The sequence below is a fragment of the Balaenoptera ricei genome, chromosome 7 (genome assembly GCF_028023285.1).
Source record: "Balaenoptera ricei isolate mBalRic1 chromosome 7, mBalRic1.hap2, whole genome shotgun sequence".
Taxonomy (NCBI): domain Eukaryota; kingdom Metazoa; phylum Chordata; class Mammalia; order Artiodactyla; family Balaenopteridae; genus Balaenoptera; species Balaenoptera ricei.
In genome coordinates, this window is record NC_082645.1 from 108491615 (window position 1) to 108514756 (window position 23142).

Consider the following 23142-nt stretch of genomic DNA (forward strand, 5'->3'; position numbering starts at 1 on the left):
ATAAGTAGTTGCAGATGGTAACAGCTTTATTTCAAAGCCAGAGGCTTGAAAGAAGAGTGGTAGGAAATGTGTATTTTGAGGTTATCATCACAACAGGTTCAGACACATGGTAAGGGTAAGTCATCAATAAATACTTGTTAATTAATGTGTTTGAATTTACTTGCATGGGTATGTGTTAGTCCAAATTTCAAAAACATATTAATATATAATACAACCTTCCTCATCCATGATTTATTTGCAAGCTCAAAAATATATACCAAGATAACAGAGATTTTGTACTGAAGTCTAAATATGTACTAAGTAACATATTGCTTTTTATTCAAATGTATATGCATATAATCGGACTTCTGGACACAAATACTGGGAATCCACATCTAGTCTAATCTTGCTATTTTGCTGAGAAGAAAACAAAGTCCATAACAGTTACTCACATAAACACACAGTGAAAGAGATGGGGTCAGAAGCCTTATCTCTGAGACGATACTTCCTGTATTAAGGACAGATTAGTCCAAACCATCTTTCATAAGCATGTTAAGTATGATTGCAGCCATTTTTCTCTTGCAAAGGATCCTGGTGTACCTGTAGTTCTTTCTCCTTCTTGCAGAACCTTAGAGATACTCAAGTTTGTGCCAGCTGCCACTGATGTTAACTTGTTCTGCCTCTCTTGGTTAGGGTCAACCTTATATGAAGGCAGAACAGGTAACAGATCACACTGTTATTTTGGGACCACTGGGAAATTCTCCCCATCCCACCAAAAATACTCCTCTTCTCCTTAACAACATCTTGACACTCCTTGAACCAGAAGCAGTTCCTTTTGCCTTTTCATTTGACTGGCAAAATAAAGCGCTTAAACACAACCCTTTCCTCAACCCTTGCTCCTTCAAGAGGTGACACACTGCCTGAGATTCAGAGGCAGGTTCAAAGGGCTTATTTCAGAGCAATTACTCAAAGTATTTTGTCTGCAGAGGAGGAGACATGAGTGTTCCAGGATTCTTAAAATGATGGCAGGGCAGTAAAGGCACTATTAAGGAAACATCCTACGTGAAAGATAAAGGGATGAGTAGGGAAAACTGAGGATGAGGCAGCAAAGACAAACTTGAACTGGAAGGTCAATGTTTGGCTCCGGGGTGGCCCTAAATTATATGCTCGTCCTTTCCTGCCCGTCTCCCTTTGACCTTGAGACAGTTCTATTTGTTTCTTAATTCTTTGCTCTGTCCTCTTTTGCCAGCATGGTTTATCCTTTCTTTTCTTTCTTACAAAAGAATAATTTTATAGGCATTTGTTCTTGATAATTGTGGCTTGCAATAGAGTCCATGTTCCACAGTCCAACTCTCATTTCTGCAAAGATAATTATAAAAGTGTAAAGAAAGGAGAGAAGGAACAGCCTTTCAAACTAACAATGAAATAAACAATTAAGGAAACAAAATAGGGTTTTCATGAATCTCAGTGTATAAGGTTAAATACTTGTGAGGGTTTTTCCACAAATCTTCCATCAGAGAATTGAAAATAGGAACTGAGATAGCCTATAAATGATAGCCAAAGTTTCACAAAAGTCCATGATTTTAAAGTGAGTTACGCACAACTCAGCTGAAAATGCTGTGTCGACAGGAGAATGGCTAAACAAACTATAGTAGATCCACACACAAAAGGAATGTTACTCAGAAGGGGACGGGAGCTACTGATACATGCAACAATGTGGATATCACTCAAAACATCATGCTGAGTCAAAGAAGTCAGAAACACAGGAATACATATGGCATGATTCCAATGTTATGAAGTTCTAGAATATGTAATACTAATCCGTGGTGAAGAGAATCAGAACAGTGGTTGTCTCTGGGGAGAGAGGGAAGTAGGGGTGAGGACTGACCAGGGAGGGGTAGCAATGAACTCTTTGAAGGTGATGATAACATCCCTTATGTCAGTAGGGGTTTCAGGTGCGCAGGTGTATGCACAGTCAAAGTCATCCAGTGGCTCACTTACAACTTGTCTCACCTCCTAAAGTTTCCCTCAAAAGAAAAAAATAGTAAACTGTAAACATATATGTTTCTAGTTAACGGTATGCATTCTAAAGTGTTTAGAAAGGCAGCAGACAGTGTGTTGGTACTTTAAACTCACTTTGAAATGATCAAAATATAAGATGGTCTGGTGGATGGCAAGAGGGATGGGTGGATGGAGGGATAATGTCATAAAATACATACAGCAAAATGTAAAAGATACATTCTAGATGGTGAAAATATGGGTGTTCCTTGTATAAGTTTTCCAACATTTTTTGTATGTTTGAAAATTTGCATGATAAAATATAGGGGGGATTTTTTTAAAGGTGTTGAAGAAAAATGATGTCTCCTGAATTTTTTTTAATACTAAGCAAAATGTTAAGAAATTGTGCAAAAAAATATATAACTATTCTCAAAGAAAATAGTGAGTATGAATTTCTCAAGAACTTTCCCCTGGTATTTTTGAAGGACAGATGATTTTGAAAAGAGAGAAGGCGGCTTCATACAAATACTAAAAAAATTTTTTTAAATTTCCCAAATGTTACAATATTACAATTTGTGAGGTCTCCAAACTCTTGCATAAAACCAAATTTTCTTTAAGTTTTCCTTTTCAGTTCACTTAAGTATTATGACTCAAAAATAAATCATAAGATATGATAGATAAGACCAATGAGGTCACTAGCAAAACTCAACCAACTACATTAATCCTTAGTCATATTCATGCAGACCTTATTGTTCATCAAAAAAAAATGTGCAGACCAGGGAGTGTCAATTTAGGTCATATCTAGCGGTGTGGGATGGGTGAATGTGCATGCTTTTTCGTTGCTGGCTTTTCTTAAATCTGTTTGCTTGATCAAATTCACTGTGAGTTGAGAGCTGTGTTAATTCTTGGAGGCTATTCCTTCTCATCACTAAATGATCCAGTTTCCAGATAGTACCTGTCACATAGAAGACCTGCAATAATGACAACCACGTATCGGAAGATAAATCCCCAAGCTGAGTAAGCTCGCCTTCTAAGGGAGGAGAGAGTCGGTAATTAAGCATAAATAAACAAGGTAATTTCCCTGGATGAAAATGGTTGGGAAGAAAATTAAAGAGGAGAAGAGAAAAGAGTGATCCAGGTAGGGGTGGCAGAAGCCAGGTTTAGAAAGGGTGGTCACAGATGGCCATTTTGGTTGAGAATGAGAAGAAGCCGGCCATGTGATGATCTGGGGGAAGATCATTCTGGCACAGGGAATGGCGAGCAAAGGTCTTGAGGAAGGATCAAGCTTGCAGCATCCAAGAGTGGACCGCTGGTCGGGCTGGAGCACAGTGAGGGAGGGAGAGAGACAGGAGGGGAGGTCAGCCTTGTAAGAAAATGCCCTGGAGCACGCTTGGCGGAGGGTTTAGACGTGGGGGCTAATGAGAGCTCTTCTTTCCCGTCCCTCTTCCCACTGACCCACAGGGCACTGCCTCCTTCTCTTTAAGTAACCATCATCACTACTCAGTCTCATATCTGCAGCGCCATTAAGCATGACCTTTCTCTCTTCTGGAGGTCATTAAAAGATAAGCACCTCTGGCTGCTGAAGGTAAAATTCTCCCCCCAAGACCACTGTGGGTCTCTAAGGGCCTTTGGGTTCCAGAGACGGAGGGCTCTGCAGGGGCCTCACCTTCCGGTGTTTGGACCCAACATTAGTTGTCATTTCTGGTCAGTCTTATTTCTCATTTCTACACCCAAATTACCTCCTATACCTCATATAAGAAGTGTGGGGATACTTGAGTGGAGTGAGGTTGGGGGCAAGTTACTAACCCTCTCGATGCTCTGCATTCCTTTATACAACAGGGGAAACAGTTCCTACTCCGTGGGGTCGTGCGTGTTAAATGAGATAATGTACATATGGCACCCAGCACATTCTGGCTCACTGTCGACACTCAAGAAGTGTTCTTTTATTTAAAAAAAATTCGGTTCCAAATCAGTCCAACTATACAGGTTCCATTTTAATTGATCTTCTATCTATCACAAAATATACTCTATGAAATTTTCTTCTTTATATCCACCCAGCTGTGGTAAAACTTTTAAGTATGCCATATATCTCTGTATTTTAGCCTGTGGATTAATGAAATCTGTGGCATCATATTTTCTTGTTTGTTTCACATTTTTTAAATTGAGGAATAATTGACAGATGACATTATGCTAGTTTTAGGTGTACAAAATATTGATTCTGTATTTGTACATACTGTGAAATAATCACCACAATAAGTCTAGTTCACATCGTTACCATGCATAGCTACTAAGAATTTTTTGTGTGTGTGATGAGGACTTTTAAGATCTACTCTCTTGGCAACTTTCAAATATTTGATACAGTATGGTTAACTCTAGTCACCAAGCTGTACGTTCCATTCCCATGACTTATTTATTTTATAACTGGAAGTTTGTACCTTTTTGATCCCCTTCACCCCACCTCTGACAACTATCAGTCTGTTCTCTGTATCTGTGAGCTTGCTATTTTTTTTTTCTGGTTTTGTTTTTTGTTTTTAAATTCCACATATGAGTGAGATCATACGGCTTTTGTCTTTCTCTGACTTATTTCACTCAGCATGGTGCCTTTCAGGTCCACGCATGTCGTCGAAAATGGCAAGATTTCATTTTTTTTTATCACCGAATAGTATTCCATTGTGTATATATGCCACATTTTCATCCATCAGTGGACACTTAAGTTGTTTCTGTATCTTGGCTAGTTTAAATAATGCTGTAATGAACATGGGGGTGTGTATATCTTTTCGAATTAGTGTTTTTGTTTTCTTCGAATAAATACCCAGAAGTGGAATTGCTGAATCATATGGTAGTTCCATTTTTAATTTTTTGAGGAATCTCCATACTGTTTTTCGTAGTGGCTACACCAGTTTATGTTTCCACCAAGAGTGCACAAGGGTTCCCTTTTCTCCACATCCTTACCAACACTTGTTATCTCTGGTTGTTTTGATAATAGCCATTCTAACAGGTGTGAGGAGATAATTCATTGTGGTTTTGATTTGCATTTCCCTGGTGATTAGTGATATTGAGCATCTTTTCACGTACCATTGGCCATCTGTATGTCTCCTCTGGGAAAATGTCTATTCAGATCCTCTGCCTATTTTTTAATGAGATCGTTGTTGGCTTTTTTTTTTTTTTTTTGCCATTGAGTTGTACGAGTTCTTTGTATATTTTACGTATTAACCCCTTATCAGGTATATGATTTGCAAATATTTCTCCCATTCAGTGGCTTGCTTTTCATTTTTTTGATGATTTCCTTTGTTGTGCAGAAGCTTTTTAATTTGATGTAGTCTCATTTGTTTATTTTTGCTTTTGTTGCCTTTGCTTTTGGAGTCAGATCCAAAAAATCATTGCCAAAACCAATGTCAAGGAGCTTATTACCTATGTTTTTTCCCAGGAGTTTATGGCTTCTGGTCTTATACTCAAGTAGTAAATACATTTTTAGTTAATTTCATGTATGGTGTAAGATAGTAGTCTGGTTTCATTCTTTTACTTGTGGCTGTCAGCTTTCCCAATGTTTATTGAAGAGACTATCCTTTCCCCATTGTATATTCTTGGCTCCTTTGACATCATACTTTTTTTTTATGACATTCTTGTTTCCTAGGAACACAAATTTCAGTGCCAGTTTTTATTTCTAATGTGTGAAGTCTTTACATTTTACATTCTAGCCTGAAATAAAGTCTCTCTCCAATATCTTCCTATGAACAGACACTAAAAAAATGAGGTTTTTAAGATTGAATAATAGCACAATTTTAAATTTAAAGACTAAAAATGAGGGAGATAAACACATATCTTTTTTCACTTCCCCATAATTCCAAGTTTTTATTTTAAAGCCTCAGCAATCCATAAAAAGAAATGATCAGTTTAAATTGGTAGCAGATATAGGAGAATTCTTCTAATCCAGGAGGTATGAAAATGATTTACTTCTAATAGTCTCAGAAGGCCCAAGTAAATTATGTTCCCACTACTGACCTAAATATGTGTAGTCTTTAGTGGGGAGTGCTTAGCTTTGTAAAATCATTTAAAAAATAGTTTTACTATTCAATGTTACAGTCTTCATTCGTTCAGGGGATACATGAGGATTATTCTAGAACTTCTGATTTTCATTTTGAACATATCAGATAGAGTTCATTACAGTTTCTTACTTAGCGGCAGTCTTATGCTTCCCTTTCTTGGTATCAACTTCCACATCCTTTAGTTAAAGTCAGGGAAATTTTCAGCAATATTTTGGTTACTTTTGCATTTCTTCTCATGAGATTTCTTCTCGTGCTCTACAAGAATTCCAATTCAACAGTGATATCCAGACCCTGTTCTGACTGGAGGTGCCTTCTCTATGGTTTTCATAGAGGAAGAATATCGTGCATGTGAATTTTTTAATTAATTTATTTTTCTTTATGGCATCACGAATACAAGAAAAGATGAACAGTGTTTGGGGATAAAGCCATTAAAGATTTCAATAGACCTAAGGACAGCAGGAAGGCATTTATGCCAAATGGCAGCTAAACACCTCTTTCTACACTCTCTCCCTTTATATGCAGTCTTCCAAGTGCTTGGACATGGCTTACAAGTTGTAACCACTTCTCGGAACTGTTTTCAGAAAGAAGAAGTCTCAGTGTTAAAAAATGCTTTGCTTTTCAATTGCAGCTACAAAAAGTGTGTTACTAAGGCCCAAACATTCTGAATGTAATAATTATTCATGAAGGCCTAGGGTGTGATGAGACCTTCCCAACATGAAGTTTAAGGGAGTTATCTTTTAGGAGTGACCAGACTCTAAAGGAACGTTCAGAGATTTGGTGAAAGTTAACAGTCACTGTTTTGAATAAAGACTTGCTGTTTCAGAGGAACATTGCTTTTTGCTCTTCACAGTAATGCTACTCCAAAAGAAATGGCCAGCTTCTCTTTTTCTTTTTTCTTTTTTTAAATTCTCACTGCTACAGTCCCATTCTCCATAGAGTAGAGCAGGTAATTTCTTAAAGAGGTAAACCAGATCATGTCACACTCCAGGTTACAAATTTCTACAGTCTTCTGTTGCAATGAGAATAAAATCCAGCTCCTTTTCAGGACCCACGAGGTCCCCTGCCTAGTTCCATGGTTTCACCAACCCTTAGGTCCGGCCTCACTGATTGTCATTCTGCTCGAATGACCACTCTGGTTCCCACCTCATGGCCTTTGCCCCTGCTGTTTCCTCTGGGAACCCTTTTCTGGAGATTGCAGTGCTGGTAGCTACGTTTCCTTCAGATCTGAGCCCAAATGTCACCTTCCCAGAGCTACTCCATAACACCCCCTCCACTTCAAATTCTGCATCCAGGAGTTGATCGCAGCACTTCCAAGTATCCCAGTCTGGAAAAGATGTTTCTGGGGGCACGGGAAATCTTAGAAAGTGGTGCCCAAATCTAAACCATGTGTCCATTAAAAAGTTAGATGCAATGTGTATGACCTCAAAGTTTCACTTGAGGGAAGTGTTAATAAAAAATTAACTTTTGACTGTCTTAAATGTTTTTTCTGGACGATGTGCATCATTTTAGTTTGATGAACCAGTGTGTTGGGAGATTCCAGTTCATTGCAGTTCTTTGAATTTAAGCAACTCCAAGCCCATCCAGGATTATTATATTTTAAAATTTGCTACTCTCTCAGTTTACTTATCCAATAAGTAATTATTGCCCACCTACTATGTGCCAGGCATTCTCCTGGGCCTGCAGGGGACTCTGCGAGGAAGAGTCCCTGCCCTTTGGGGAGTTTAACTTTAGTGGGAGACACAGACACAGAATAAATGACTACTCTAGGTCAGGTCATTGGTCAGGTGAGCAAATTCTTTATAGAGGTGACATTTGGGCAGTTGCAGAACAATATCACCTTTTCCTAAAGACTTTATTTCCCCATAATCCGGAAAATATTAGGTGTGTGTTTTTCCTTTTTGCTCTTCTTAGACATTTATCATTCCTGTGGAGGTTGTTTATTTTCATGCCCTTTGATATCCCGGAGTGAAAATACATGAAACCAATGGCAAATCTGAATGCTATATACAGAATATTGTCAGAAAAAATTTCTGGTCCAAATTTTACTTTTTAAATTCTCTTGTATCTGCTATTGAAAAAGACAACTCACAAAAGAATGACATGGTACTTTAAAACTTTGTTCAAAACCTAAATGAGTATATGTATCTCTCACCGCAATTCTGTGAGGTTACAAGCAATACATTGTTGAACAAAATGTTCCATCATGACTTTTACTTTTAAATTTTGTAAAACATACCTTGATACTAGATTAACGTACATGTATTCATGAACAGTGGCAGAATTTAGGGAACATAGCTTATATATGGAAAAACCCAAGGAGTAATCATAATAGGTTCTTACCGAGGTAACTGTCGAATGTCTCCAGAATACTGTTCATATTTGTAGTTTACCACATACCACTGGGAACTGTAAAATTTACAAGCCTGAAAGGAAAAAAACGGCAATTAAAAATTATCATTCAAAAAGCAGCTGTCCTGATAAAGAAGCACAGTGAATTCAGTGCTCATGATCTCCGGGCTAATGTTAAGGTAGCTATGTTAGCAATTTTAAGGTAGATAAGGGGCTTGAGCATTATAATCATTTCATTTTCCAGTGAAAGGAAAATCTAACCTTTCCCAGACTCTTAGAGGAGGAACCGTTTAACATATTTATTCTATTTTTCTCCATTAAGGAAAGCCTAATTTAATCATCCTCTGAATCATAACCGGATATGTCACTAACCTCAAGTACCATCATTTTTCAGCTTTCCTTGGAAACCCTTCCTTTATTTAACAGTTCTTAGCAGTGAAATGTGTTATTATTTATATGCCATCCTTTCATCATAATTTTAGCCCATTTCTTCTTATTCTCGCATCGGTAACCTATCCTTTTCCTCTTTATATCAACCCTGTTGTCAGCTTGAAATGAGTTTTTCAGTTTTACCTCATTGCCTTCTGAGCCCAACCTTCTCCCTGATTATTCATCAACTTTATAAATATATGTGAATAAAAGATGACCAAAAAACTTTTAAAAAACAATGTTAATAGCACAAAAGAATTATCTTAGAGTGGTTCATGATGGCTGAGTTTACAGTATTTACCCATGGCAAATATTTCCCAAACACCGACCCTGTGCCTGGCACAGTACTGACCATAGAGTGGTAATGGGGATTTCACTAGCTGGGTTTTAAGATTCCTTTAGATTCTAAAATTACGTAAATCTGGGGATTAAACAGCAACACCAGGATTATAAGGAGACCTTGTCCTCTAGCATTAGTGGGAAAAAATGAGGAGCAATAAACTTACTGCAATGTGAGAGATAAGACCTCTGATCGTCTTTGTAACAAAGAAGGCGACAGCAAATGAGAGCTCTTCATGAGAGTCATTACTCAAGGTGTGGAAGGGTTAGAGCAAAGAAAGCACGGGCACTGTCCTTGCAGAAACAGAAAGTGGGAGGGAGTGGCTCAGAGGGGGGGTGTAGAAACACCCAGGGTGTTCTCCTGGGTGGAGAACACAGGGTGCGGGCACCTGGCTCAAGATGCACGGGAAAGGCAGGGAGAAGGGTTAGGGGTCCTCAGGCGCACTGGATTTCTCTGGCCTTGAACTTCCTCAGCACCATAGCTTTATCTGTTCAGGGAAACACCCCGACAACGCAAATGGGGACTGAGGGCAAACAATGCATGAGACTAGGACGAAGATAGGAGTGGGGGGATGGCGGCAGGGGGACAGGAGAAAGAAGAGATTAAAAACAGAACAGCAACAAGACAAATGGACGTGGATAACAGTCAAAGAGGATTCAGGGGATGTGTACCGACTCTGGATGGAGAAGAGGAATGTGAACAAAACTGAATGTTTAGCTAAAATTAAATTTCTTAACCTGCCAATTCCTGAGCCAACTGTGCAAACCACATGTTTCTGGAAATAAAAGGAAAACTGAACCCTGATATGCTCCCTGGCTAAAAAGTTCCATCTTCATTTTCGATAAAGATGCCAGGAATTCAGGCAAAGAGCGCAAAGATACACAGCATCCCAACCCAAGAGGGCAAAGCATTCATGATCACGGTTCTTTCCCACCCTCTCTCACTTACTTTCCTTTCTCTACACTTTCCTGTAGTTCTCAAACGATACAAAATGGAAAACAAAAAGCATAAAACCCACCCCTTTTTTGCATTCCCTTTCAATCTTTTTTTTTTCTGGTGCATAGTTTTACCTAGTTCTCCTCTAAGTATATATTTGAATTGGAATATTGTTTTTATTCACTTAAAGGCATATTCTAAAGATTTTTTAACTTTTGCTTTCTAAGTTTTATGACCACTTTAAATAAGTAGAATAAAGTCTCATACCCTAATTTACCAACCTGGTCTCTTAGTTTTGGAAACCATCCATTCATTAATTTGGTCAATAAACATTATTGAACCCATACTGTGTGCCCGGTGTTTTTCCAGGTGATGCAAATACATCAGTGAACAAGGGACAAAAATTCATGCCCTCTTGAAAACTGTGCCCCTGTGAAGAGCTGGTCAACAAACACAAAAATAAGTAAATTGTGTAATGTATCAGGAAATGCTAAGTGTCATGGGAAAAATATAGCAGAAGAAGGGGGATGGATAGAGTTGGGGAAGGAGGGACAATTTAAATAGAATGGTTAGGGTAAGTCTTACAAAGAAGGTGACATTTGAGCAAAGACTTATAGAAGAGGACAGAGTGAGCAGTTACTATGGCTACTTCAAATTTTGTGCCATTGTAGAAAAAAATGCTTCAGAGTGTTTCTTCATGAATTTGGTCCTCCCATTTTCCCCCAAGTTTGACCCTTTTTGGATTATTTTTTTAGGATAGAGTACTCAAAGTATTTTAAAGATTCTTGATAAAAAACTGCCAAACCAATGTATATTCTTTACAAAAAAAATGCAAACAGAGGGTACCGCACTGAACCAGGAGCTACAGGGCTTTATTCTTGGTCTGGAACTAGTACTGAATTCCAACAAGATTTTGGTCAAATCATTTTATTTATTAGGATCTCTGATTTAGCAACTGAACACTCAGTATATTAGACTGGATTAGAAATTTCTCTCTCATAGTATCTATTGCTACACTTCCTAATCTGGAGGTTTCGATGGGACAAATGTGCATTGTCTTATTGCCCTGTCTTGCTATGGATAGTACCTATGTTTAACCATGATAAACATTCACACATATTACACACACTGTTCATGAGATGCCACAGGCCTAACCAAACCTGAGATATGTTAATCCTGAATTCCACTGACCAAAAATGAAGGTGGTTATTTCTTATAATAGTACAGCCTAGTAAAGAACTACCTCTTTTTTGTTTTGGCAGTGGCAAGTGCCTGTCAGATACTGTTCTAGTAGGTGCTTTACATATAATCTTAATAAGCACTCCATGAGATTTTATATTCCCATTTTATAGATCACAGAGGCAAGGAGAGGCTCAGAATTTTGCCCAAGATCCCACATGTGATAGAAGTAGGATTTCAAACTGGATTTGTCTGACTCAAAAAGTCCATTCAACTAATTTATGAGTTGTTTGATATTTACAGACTTTGAAGACTTTAAAAAAAAATCACATCTGGACCACCATTCCAGAGGTTTTCTATGGTGTTTCTGCTTCTGTCTTGGAGTCAGACAAACCTGGTTTTGAATTTTGGTATTAACTGTGAGATCTCAATTAAGTGATTTAATATCTATTTCTTTATCTGTCTAAATAATACCACCTTCATTAGGATCGATTCCTATAAAGCACCTAACAGAGGGTAAGTAATTAACAAATACTTGTTTTTAAAAAATCGGTTTTCTCAGCAAGTTTGACTCAATCTATAAATCTCATTCATGACAGTTGATAATAACAACTTGTTTTTCTTGATTTATTCAAGTATAGTTTTGGAGAGCTATCTTAGCTCTGATGATCACAGCATTCTGTTTTAATCAAATTCCTCTGAATTTATTTGTTAGGTTTCTTGTAGCTGGTGGTAGGTAGATGAGGATTAGGGTTGGACTACATGACCCTTAAGAATCCTTGTAAGTCTGTGATTTCTCCAATTCTGAGAAAGCCAGCGCATTTTACAGACACATAAACATTTCTCCTACATAGTTAGGCATTTTGGAAATGTTACGCATAGAAAATTATTCTCCATTCTTTGTTCCAGCCCACACACTCACTCTAAGAAGATCATTAAGATCTATTATAATTATGACTACAATTCCTCTTTGTCCAAAAACTAAGCTGAAATGACCTGTTGCAAATTCAAAGTCACAGGCTACAACTCTGCTTGTTTTAGTAAGGCAATGGTTCCATTTCCCCCCTAAAAACTACCTATCTCCCAACACTGATTTCAAATTACCCACTTCTTATCCCCTTGAGAAAGGGAGACTTCCACAGTCTGCTTCAAAGATGAAGGCTGAATATCCAGCAAACATTTGCTGAGCTGGTTAATTTTTCCAAACAGCAATGCCCCGGTTCACATTTTATTCGTTTATTATGTTTGCTTGTTCAGCTTTTATCTTGCCATCTCTGCCTGTTATATGTTTAGACACACAAAAAAAATTGAGCCAACTCAACTTAGTCGAAGGCTTTTAAATCATTAAGATAGTGTTGCCCAAACTGTATTGTGTCCATGGGGCTTGCTAATTAAAATGCAGGTACCTGGGTCCCACGGGGGATTCACTGAATCAGAATGTCTAGAGGGGGCCTTGAAATGCATCATTCCACTGGAGTGACAGTGTGACTCTGTCCTTGTCATGCTGTCTGCCTATGAAATGAAAGCATTAGGGTCCCAGCTTCACACAGGGAACTCTAGTAACTGAGGTGACCCTCCAGCTTTCCCGTAAGTAGGCACATCCTTTTAAAAGAGCAGGGAGCGTATCAACTCCAGCATGGGGTTTTATTGATAGTGGAAACTCAATATATATGTGTTGAATGAATGAATCTTCTATATTCTTTCTTTTCCTTTAGAAATAACTAAACAAGACACCTTAAAAGTTCTAAAAATCTAAATACTTTCGAAAAGATTGGGCAACTATAAAGTGTACCCTAAAATACTCTAAACAAAACATATCATTTTCCCCCTTTTCCCTTCCTCTTTAGAGGATCATCAGAATCAATTCAAATCATGTTACCTACCTCAAATAGCAATTTAGGTTTGGCAATGTAATTTGTCCATCTCTTAAAAAGGCTGATTATTAGATTCTGGCTACAGAGTAATAAGCAGGTAATAGATTGCTTTTTAGATGCAAAATTATTTTTCTTTCTGGCTATAGAGGTTATTTAATTACATGACTACTTTCTTGCCAGAAATATTTATGTAACCACAAAAGGTGTTCTTTTTGGCCCTTAGTCACCAATGGGACTAATTCTGTATTTGTAAAATGATGGTGGTGATTTTCATATTAATGCCATTCTTTACAAAGTTTAGAAGTAATTACGGCTATTTTATAAATGTTAAAAAATGCAGCATCACGAAGTTAAGTGAATTCAGATAAATTATGTATTGAAAGAGTGGCTGAATAATTTATTGTCCACATTGAGGCACTTCAGAATGAAAGGAGATGCTATTAGCCAGGCCAACAGGTAGAATATGAAACTTCCTGCAAATCAGGACATTGGTCACCCAATAAATACATCGATATTTTAGAAAAAACGAAAAGGCACTGAAAACATTTTTTAATTTAACTTGACCACATTATATATTCCTTTAAAATGCAATCATTAATTTCTGTATTATAAAAATAAGCTGAACAGTTAATGATCTTTTAAAACTTATACTATACTCTTGGGAGAGAAATGAAAATGAGTTTGGACAAAATAAATGATGTAACTATAGATCTGATTCAGTTTCAGAAATCATGGTACAATCTTATTTAATAGATTTTTGAGTCTGGTTTTTTAAAATATTACTTGATATTAGATAGTGTTACTATGTATATAAATATGCATGTACCATGTAAAACAGAATGTCACATCAAATGCCAACCATAAGTGTAAATCATTTTTAAACTATTTTGTCTGAGTTATAGAGTGGCCTAAATTGCTACCTTTGTTGATTTTAAATTGAAAGTGAATCAAGGTATTTGGTTTGTCTTTTCAAAATGCATTGCACTAAGGCAACTGAACAAACTTTAAAATTAGACTTTCATAAATCACACCTGTGCCCAATCTGGGGAACCTACACTCTAATTTCCCAGCTAGATGTCACAAGTGTTTTGTCAGGACATAAATAATGGATGGTACTAAAAAAAAAACCTTGATAATATTATGATCTACTTGTTCTTTTCATGTAAGTCATAAAATCTGGGCTGTAATTCAATGAAACTGAAATTTTAGGTTCAAACTTATGATGGTTGTTTTTTAAATTTTTATACTCCAGGGTCTCCGACTTATATTTCTATATTTATACACTTACCACCAAACCTTGTAGGAGGTTTTTATTGTGGAGAAGATTAGAGGAGGCCAATTTAGAATGGGAACCGTTTTACATGTTTGGAAACAAGACTATTATTCTAGGGATTTGAGAGACTAGAAAATAAATTTCTTCGAGGTGGTTAATGTGAAACACAAAAATATTTTGTTTTCATTGTTTTCAACAGTGTTTTCCATACACATTTTATCCTAATGCCACTAAAGAGTAAATGCATTTGAATTTACCTTAATCAACAGTTGTATGTTTATTATCTTTACTGTCATACATTTAGTGTTAAAAAAAAATAGGGTGATCCATTTTGTTTTGACTATGATAGAAAAAAATCATTACATCTAAGACTAAACTATATACAGGACAACAGATTTTGATATCATTTTTCCATTAAATTCTTGAAGTTGCAAAATAAATATGGCTTTACTTATAAATTTACTTTTAAAAAGTACACACAAAGTGAAAAGTCCCTTAACTTCCAGCAAGACCTTCACTAGTGAATTAAGAGCCTCCTTCTTCAAAACAAAAACAAAAATCTTTCATTTGCACTAATTTTATTAAGAAAGGATTAAGATTTTTTTTTTAATTTGGAGAAATTTTTATAGTTGTATTCTCCCTAATATCTTCCAGTAACTGAAATTGTGCATGTACCCCTGATGTCACAGCAGAGGGGTTACTTCTAGATTGAAGAAAACTATGTTTATCGTGCTCTGGTCTAAAGTTAACAAATGTATTAGAATCACTCACTTGCTGCCCAATGATTCAGAATCAGAAAACGGCATTCATTTTTACTTAATTTATTTATACATACAAAAAAAAAAAAAAAACAACCCACCTCAGAATCATTTACTGAAAGACTCATTCTTATTTCTGGGTAAGATGGACTGCACCTTATTCTACATGTGAGATTCAAACAATTTGTATAAAGTACAAAGGCATTTTGGTTAAAAGAATGGTTTCTTTATCAATGTACACAACTTGCAGTCCAAAATTAAACATAAAGCATATAAAATTATTTCAACCATAGAACAAATGAAATTCCCTGTGTTTTCTTCAGAAAAGAAACATTTCATTCTTTTTAGATATGTTTCATTCAGTTAACGAAATGGGGCAGCATGAAATACATTTGAAATCATGGCCAGCCTTCCTCTCCTCATCATTTTCTTTGAAATGCCTAGGACCCACGTTGCTTAAAATCTCTTTTACTTCTCGACATGATGCAGCTTCTACCTTGACTATTTATAATTTTCTCTCGAATGAATTGAATGCCACTTGTCTGGGTCCAAATGGTAGATGAGGAAGAAGAAATTCATTTTCATTATTACACTCACTTGGTCACATATTGTTTTTCATAGTTACAAAATTTTGCTTCTTAATAAATTAAGCAATATTTCGGTACATTATTTAACAGTCTCCTGAGCTATTTTTAACTTCAGAATGCATAGGTTATTCTGCCTGAAGAGTTCCAATAGTTTTACTGGGTTTACCCTTAAAGCACTTTCTAAGGAAGAGGGACAACAATATACTAGCACCTTCTTCGATAAGATAACACATCTTGCATCTCTTCAGTGTTCAACCCACTGTAATCGGGTTGTGATCAAAGCTTCTGAAACTGCTCTGTTAAAGAACCACCAATGACTCTGAATTACCCAATCTTGACACATTTTGGCATTTTACGCCATTGGCTCACTCTCGCTATTGACAGTTTGTTGATTCTGAGAAAGCAGTCTCTCCTTGATTTCTTCCTACCTCCCGGTCCACTCCATCTCCACCTCCTGTGTTGGGCCCTCTTTGCCAGCCCCTTATGTGGGAGCGTCACTCAGGGACCTGCCTCGTGGCATTCCTGGGCAAGCTCTTCCAGGCTCAAAGCTTCAACTTTCAAATCCAGAGCCAGCACCTACTCCTTCCTTCTACGTTGAGACCTATGTATGTACCTTCTTCTTGGATATCTCTCTCTGCATGTCGGCCGGAGAGATTACCTGACTTGCTTCGTCCATCCCTGCTTGAGCAATCTGTACTTTCTCCTGGGTACCTTACTTAAATTACTGGCACAACTATCTGGCTAATAGCCCAAGCCAGAAACGTGGGAGTCATTGCCAATATAGTCCTCTCCTTCACTTTCTTTTCCGTCACCAACTCCTGTCAATTCTGTCTCCTTCACAGCTCTTTACTGTCACCACAACCATGCTGCCATACGTTACCACAGATCTTTAACCCAGTTGGGCTATTAAAATAAAGTCTCCTATCTGTCCAACTTCCCTTCAGTGTTACTCATGCCCACAAGCCAACCAATCCATTCTCTGGTCTGCCTTTAGTTGTTTTTTTCTAACATGTGAACCTGACCTTGTTTCTCTATTTTACAGTAATACTCCAAGGGTTCTTGTTAGTTGTTTTGCAAAACTCTGATCACAGGTCTGTGATTTCCCGCCTGGTGCTGAGCTCCTTGACTATGTTACATCCAGGTGGTATCAGGAGCTTAGTAAGTGATAAATGTTGGTGAATAATAAATCCAGTCCAATCTTTCATGCAGTGGGCAAGGCCCTTTATTTCATACACTTTGTATGTGATCCACAGTAACAATATAAATCAGCAAGAGAGGAACTTTCTATATAAAGAATTCAACCGTTTGTAAAGATAATCAACTCCACCCAGCTAGACTGGGAGTAGCAGTTTCTGTGTGTATCTAAAAGGGCAGCTTGTTTAAGTCACTGAATTTGCATTTACCTCTAGGACACGAGAAAACATAATCTGGTAATTGGACAGGGGATTGAGAGGAGAAATTGAAGGGCTGAATATGATGTTACTTTGAGCTTTATGATTACTATTATTTACTTCCAACTTTGAAATTAACCTTGTTTATACTTACAATTTGCTGCATGCAGATAAATCTATAGAACTCCCATCACTGGGTGTATCTGGGATTGTGTCTTAACATTGTAAGAGGTTTACTCCGGGAAAAGGTAGACACTTTTGACACTAATGATAAGAATTAAGAATGGATGTGCCCATAAAAAGAAAGAAACAATTAATTTCCTCTTTCAGAGGCTTTAATATTCCCTTTCTCTTCCTCACCATCTGCCTTAATGAAATACATGTCAAAGTTCACCCAAGAGCTGATTCTGTTTGACTTGAGCTGTATTGTGCCCCTAGTTCCTGATGATTTCCTTCCATCAGATTTACAATACATTGGCATTTCTGAAATATATTTCTCAAGATACTTGGGGGGAAATAGAATTTCTCCATGGTAAAATAAACTTGGGAAATAATTCATGCCATATTCCCTTCTAAGGCAGCCTCAATAGATGTTAGCTAAAGAATCTGTGTGTGTGTGTGTGTGTGTGTGTGTGTGTGTGTGTGTGCATGTGTGACCTGTGAACGTCCTGCAGCTTTCTGCAGAACACTCTGTGCCTCTATGAAATTGGTGTCCTGCTCTGATCTCAACCATTTTTTCTCCTGGTTTTTAGTGTGCACTTTCTATGGAAGCCTAGAGATTTCAACAACATTTATCCTGTCTTCTTTGAATCTGGTTTGTTTTCCCTATTCAGTCTTGGGTCCTGTTTTCATTATTGTTTTAGAATTTTTATTGGGGTATAGTTGATGTACAATAATGTATTACTTTCAGGTGTACAGCAAAGTGAATCAGTTGTACATATACATATATCCACTCTTTTTTAGATTCTTTTCCCACATAAGCCATTACAGAGTATTGTATAGAGTTCCCTGTGCTATACAATAGGTCCTTATTAGTTATCTATTTTATATTTTTCCTGGAGAATTCAACTATTTCTGGTCTGGAAACCCTGCTTAAAATGCAAACTTGTCCTTGCCTCAGTAACTTAGTACTTTCGGGATGAGGACAGTACCTAATCATTCTGTGCATGTGTGTGTATACAGACATATTCAGATACAGATGTATATATAGATATTTTGCTTCCATTCTATTAATGTTTCCACAACTCTAAGCCCTCAAGTGTCTTGTGCCTTGACCAAAGTGAGACTTGGATTCTTGAATTCATGTCTTACTCCTCACTCTTTCATTATTCTACTCCTGCTGCAGGTTGGTTTCTAGAAATTACAGAGGGCTTTGTTGGCAGAGTAACTTGCTACCTTAGTACTTAGTATCTCTCTCAGCCATTCAGGTGAAGTGGTCCCTAGACCCTTGCTCTCTGTTGGGCCACTGTATTATTCTCAGTTCTCTGCTCTCTCATCTTCTTTGTTAAGAGAGACCAAACCGAGAGCTTAGTGTTAATTGGTGTTTTGTGTATATTAAAATGAAAACTTTGCTACAGAAGTTTTGCTTAAGAAGTCTGCACCCTATTCATAGATCCCTTTAGTTGCTCCCCTGACCCCCAGTGGGAGGAAGTGGTGCTTGTTTTATCACAGAAGTGTTTCATATTTTTTATGGTTATAGATGTTGATTTTAAGTCATTTATGAGGATCAGATAAAGACATGGTTCCCCAGTTGTTATTTTCCAAGTGTTTTCATGCCATTGCTATATTTATTTTTAGAAACACAGCATTGGCACTATTAATATCCTCACTTAAAGATGGAGAAATTGAGGCAAAAAGGTTAAATGCTTGTCAAAATGAAGGATATATTCCCTTGTGAACAGTGGAAATATCTCCATTAGGTCAGGCTATTAAGTGCATGGTTTAAAGGCATTTTTCAAAGGGTCAGAGGTAGCAAAGTTGGTAAGAGCACGGAGCATGGGGTTAGAGAGATCAGGGCCTTAATTCTGGTTCTGTATGTATTTGAGCAAATATTTAATTGTTCAGGACCTGCTTCGTAGGCTGTAAAATGAGGTAGTAATACTTCTAACACAGGATGTTCAAAATATATATATAGAATGTGGCTGAACTCTGACTTGTGTTAGTTTACCATAACTGTGAAGTGCTTTAGTGGATACTAAATACACCTATACTCTTATTTTTAAAAGGAAAGAATGCCTACTGCCTTTCTGAAGAGGCTCAGAGCTGTCAAAGTAGAGTGTAGAGGGAGAATTCAAAATCAGTATTGAACTCCATGTGTTTAAATGAGATTCATGCCAGTTCGTTGCCTAGCAACCCGGGTATTTGTCCTTGCCGCCCTGTGGGGAGCCGCAGGGCAATTTAGCACAGGGCAGACTAAAAAGATTGCTTAGTGCAATGCAGCAGCCACTGTAAGGGAAACGTGTTTCTACGAAACCCTACAAATAATCAATGAATTCATTTCAGTGCTGGCTTACTCTGGTTTCAAAACTCCAGCCAATGTTTCTCAAAGTGTGGTTCACTAACTACATGCATCAGGGTTACACAGCTACAGTGGGGTGGTTAGGGAGAAGACTGAGACAAGTGTTCCTTCCAGAGGGCAGCTCTAGCAAAGCACACATGGGCAGTCGGCATCATGCTTAAGAGGCCAGGGGCCAGATGGCAGGGGTTGGAATGCCGGACCTGTCTATTCCCAGCTGTATGAGGCTGGACACGTTCCTTAATTTTTCTGTGAAAGTTTCATCATCGTTAAAAGGTAATGATGATGATAATGACGAAACGTATGTTTGTAACTACTGCAAGCAAAGGGCTGAGAAGCGTATCTGGCACAGAGTTAAGGAGTCAATAAAGATCAGCGGCTATTAGCTATTGAGGTCAAGACTTTTTGCCAGCATAATTCTCTGGGGTCATTTCTCAGTCTTAATCCAGCTCTCTGGTGACCCCTTTCTTTCTATCTACTGTCTCCAGGCTCGACTATTCATGTTCCATTATCATCATGTAATGTTTGTCTTCTATCCTAAGGCACAAGTTTCACTTTATCTCCATCCTTAAAAACAAGTACAACTATGGGAATTTGCACAGGGTTTTCACGGCTAGTGATCCAGAAAAATTAGCAGGGAATAAAAGAGTTTCTTCCCAGGCTTTCTCCACTTTCTTTTTTTTTTTTTCTACTTTAGATCCACACAGTTGGGAAAAATATGGTAAGAAGATTCATTCATGTTGCCAAGTCAGAGGCTCTGCCCTGAGATTTGGAATCTAAAAGTTTGGCAGTTACCTGGCATCTAAGGTAAAAGGCATTCCACCTGACTTCTCCTTAGAGAAGTTCTTAAGAGAATCGAGAAGCAGAGGGTAGAAGTGAGTAAAGGAGGAATAATCCCAGCTGCTAGTAGTTGAAAGGAAATTAATATAGGAACAAAGGTGAAGGTGAAAATTCCTCCCCAGGAGAAATAGCAAGACAAAGGCATATTTTGTGGCCAACCTGTTCTCAGCTGAAGTGGACATTCTTAGAGAACTACAGAAATAAAGGGATCGATTTGGCCATTTAAAGTCATGGTGCAGAAGCTCATGAAAGTACAAACAAAACTAAAGGCCTCTAAGAACTCTAGAATATCCTTGGAAGTCTCCAGGGTTGTACTGACCTAGTTTTCAGGCCATCCTTTCCCCAGGGAAAGGAGCTAAACTTGACACCTTGGTTGGATCCAGAGAATGGGGTGTGGTTTCTGATTAGGTCCTGGGATTTGGTCTTTGAGTTGATTGGTCCTACCCCGAAGGCTTACCAGGCAATAAAATGAGCAGTGTTAAGAGGCAAAAAAGCTGAAGTAGGCTGGCAACCAAATCCAAGGCCTCGAAAGCCTCAGGTACTAGAGACCCACAGGGGAGAGCTAAGAAACCCTGGTTCGTGTGAGAGCAATTTTCCACAGCCTAAAGGAGAGAGACTGCAGAAAATCTGGAACACACAAATACTCTATATACCCAAAAAGAGGTGCAAGGACCAAGAAAGGAAAGTCCCTAAAATCTTGGAAATGTTTATAAGTCTATTCAAATTATACTATATTACAAATGATTAAGAATGGATTATGTCAGAGGAACCTAATTGGCTTCTATGATGCACAGAGAAGCCCAGCAGATAGAATCATAAAGCAAAACACATATGGGATTTTGATCGCTCCATATGATATTTTCATTATCAAACTAAAATAATAATAATAATAACAAAAGAATCTGATGAAGTCTCTAAGGTGACTACCTAATGACTTGAAGAATAAAATTGGATTTTAACTTTTGGAGACAATTTTAGGAAATAGATTCGAGTTGCTTCCAATTCTGGCAGCATTTTTAGATATATTCTAAGTAATTTTTTTTCAAAATACTTTTTAGTTACAGAAATTTGTTTGTAACATCACAACATACAGAATATATACATTGAAAATCAACTTCTACCTCCTTCCTATAATCCCAAACTTGTGAGGCAACCAATGTTATGAGTTTAATGTGCATTTTTTAATACTTTTTCTAGGCTTATATAACATATTTACATATTCACATATTTTTTTAAACTCTCCAATGATATACTGTGTATTCTGCAACTTACTTTCTTCTCTTAACAGCGTATCATGGGCATTCCAGTTAATACACTTAAATGTATGTAATTTTTATCGGTTAGTTATTATTATAAAATATAGATGTGCCAAAATATATTCAACCCCACCCTTATCAACTGATGTTACAAATTGTCTGGTGCTGCAATACTCATGCTTGTAATTGTATTTTTATGCTCTAGTGTTTGTTTTTCTAATATTCATGTTGCATACTTATATGTATGACTTTAAAAAGATACATTTGAATATCTCAAAAGGCTATAGACATGTGAGAATTACAAACACTGTGTTATAGTGTTTATTTCCCTATATTCTTACTCTCACTAAATGATATTCAACTTAAATTTTTCTTCATTCAGATATTATACATCATTTTTGTTTTAATTTGTATTTTTATGATTACAAGTGTAGCTGGGCAATTTTTTTTTGAGTTTTTTTAAAAATTAATTAATTTATTTTTGGCTGCGTTGGGTCTTCGTTGCTGCGTGTGGGCTTTCTCTAGTTGCAGAAAGGGGGGGCTACTCTGCATTGCAGTGCACGGGCTTCTCATTGCGGTGGCTTCTCTTGTTGCGGAGCACGGGTTCTAGGCATGAGAGCTTCAGTAGCTGTGGCACACGGGCTTCAGTAGTTGCAGCACGTGGGCTCAGTAGTTGTGGCTCACGGGCTCTAGAGCGCAGGCTCAGTAGTTGCGGCGCACAGGCTCCATGGCATGTGGGATCTTTCTGGACCAGCGCTCGCTCGACCCCTGTCCCTTGCATTGGCAGGTGGATTCTTAACCACTGCGCCACCAGGGAAGCCCCGTAGCTGGGCAATTTTGTACACCTCTCGGCCAACTTAGTCTGGAACTCCTGCTCTTTTTGAACTTCCTGCTCCTATCTTTTTGCTCATATTTTCTTGGGTTATTTACTTTTTTCTTATTAACTTGTAGAATTTTGAGTATTAGGAATGTGTGTGGGGCGGTGTGGCAAAAGAACATGAGTTGCAAATGAGTTCACTAAGTATTTTCTTTTGGCTTGATTTACGGTTCCATTCATCATAAAAATTTAAGACTTTTGTTAAATGTGTTCATTTTTCCATAACGTTCCACTAAAAAATGTTTTCCTATGCTATTATAACTTTCGTTTCTAAAATTAAGATTTTAAAAATTCATCTGGAATTAATTTTTACATGTACTGTGAGATACAACTCTAACTTTTTGTCCAAAATGGATAGCCAAGTGGTATTTGTTGAATTGTCTACCCTTCCCCAGAGAATTTGAAGTGCCATATTTACCATTTACTAAGTAACCATATGCACTTGGAACTGTTTCTAGATACTCTGTTTCATTTCACTGGCTTATTTTTTTTAATTTCAGAAGACAGGAAAAGAT

At 37.5% G+C, this 23142-nt stretch overlaps 1 protein-coding gene across 13 annotated transcripts in view; it reads right to left on the bottom strand.

The window, feature by feature from the left end:
* The window catches only part of DOCK10 (dedicator of cytokinesis 10), a 288822-nt gene that overhangs the window by 128632 nt on the left and 137048 nt on the right, over positions 1 to 23142 (bottom strand). For all 13 annotated transcript variants that reach the window (XR_009504315.1, XR_009504316.1, XM_059928831.1 and 10 more), the window contains one exon: positions 8364 to 8446. Coding sequence is in view for 11 of the 13 variants with exons in the window: in XM_059928831.1 (XP_059784814.1) it covers positions 8364 to 8446 (83 nt within the window). In the remaining 2 variants the exon portion in view is untranslated. The remainder of the gene's footprint in view (positions 1 to 8363; positions 8447 to 23142) is intronic.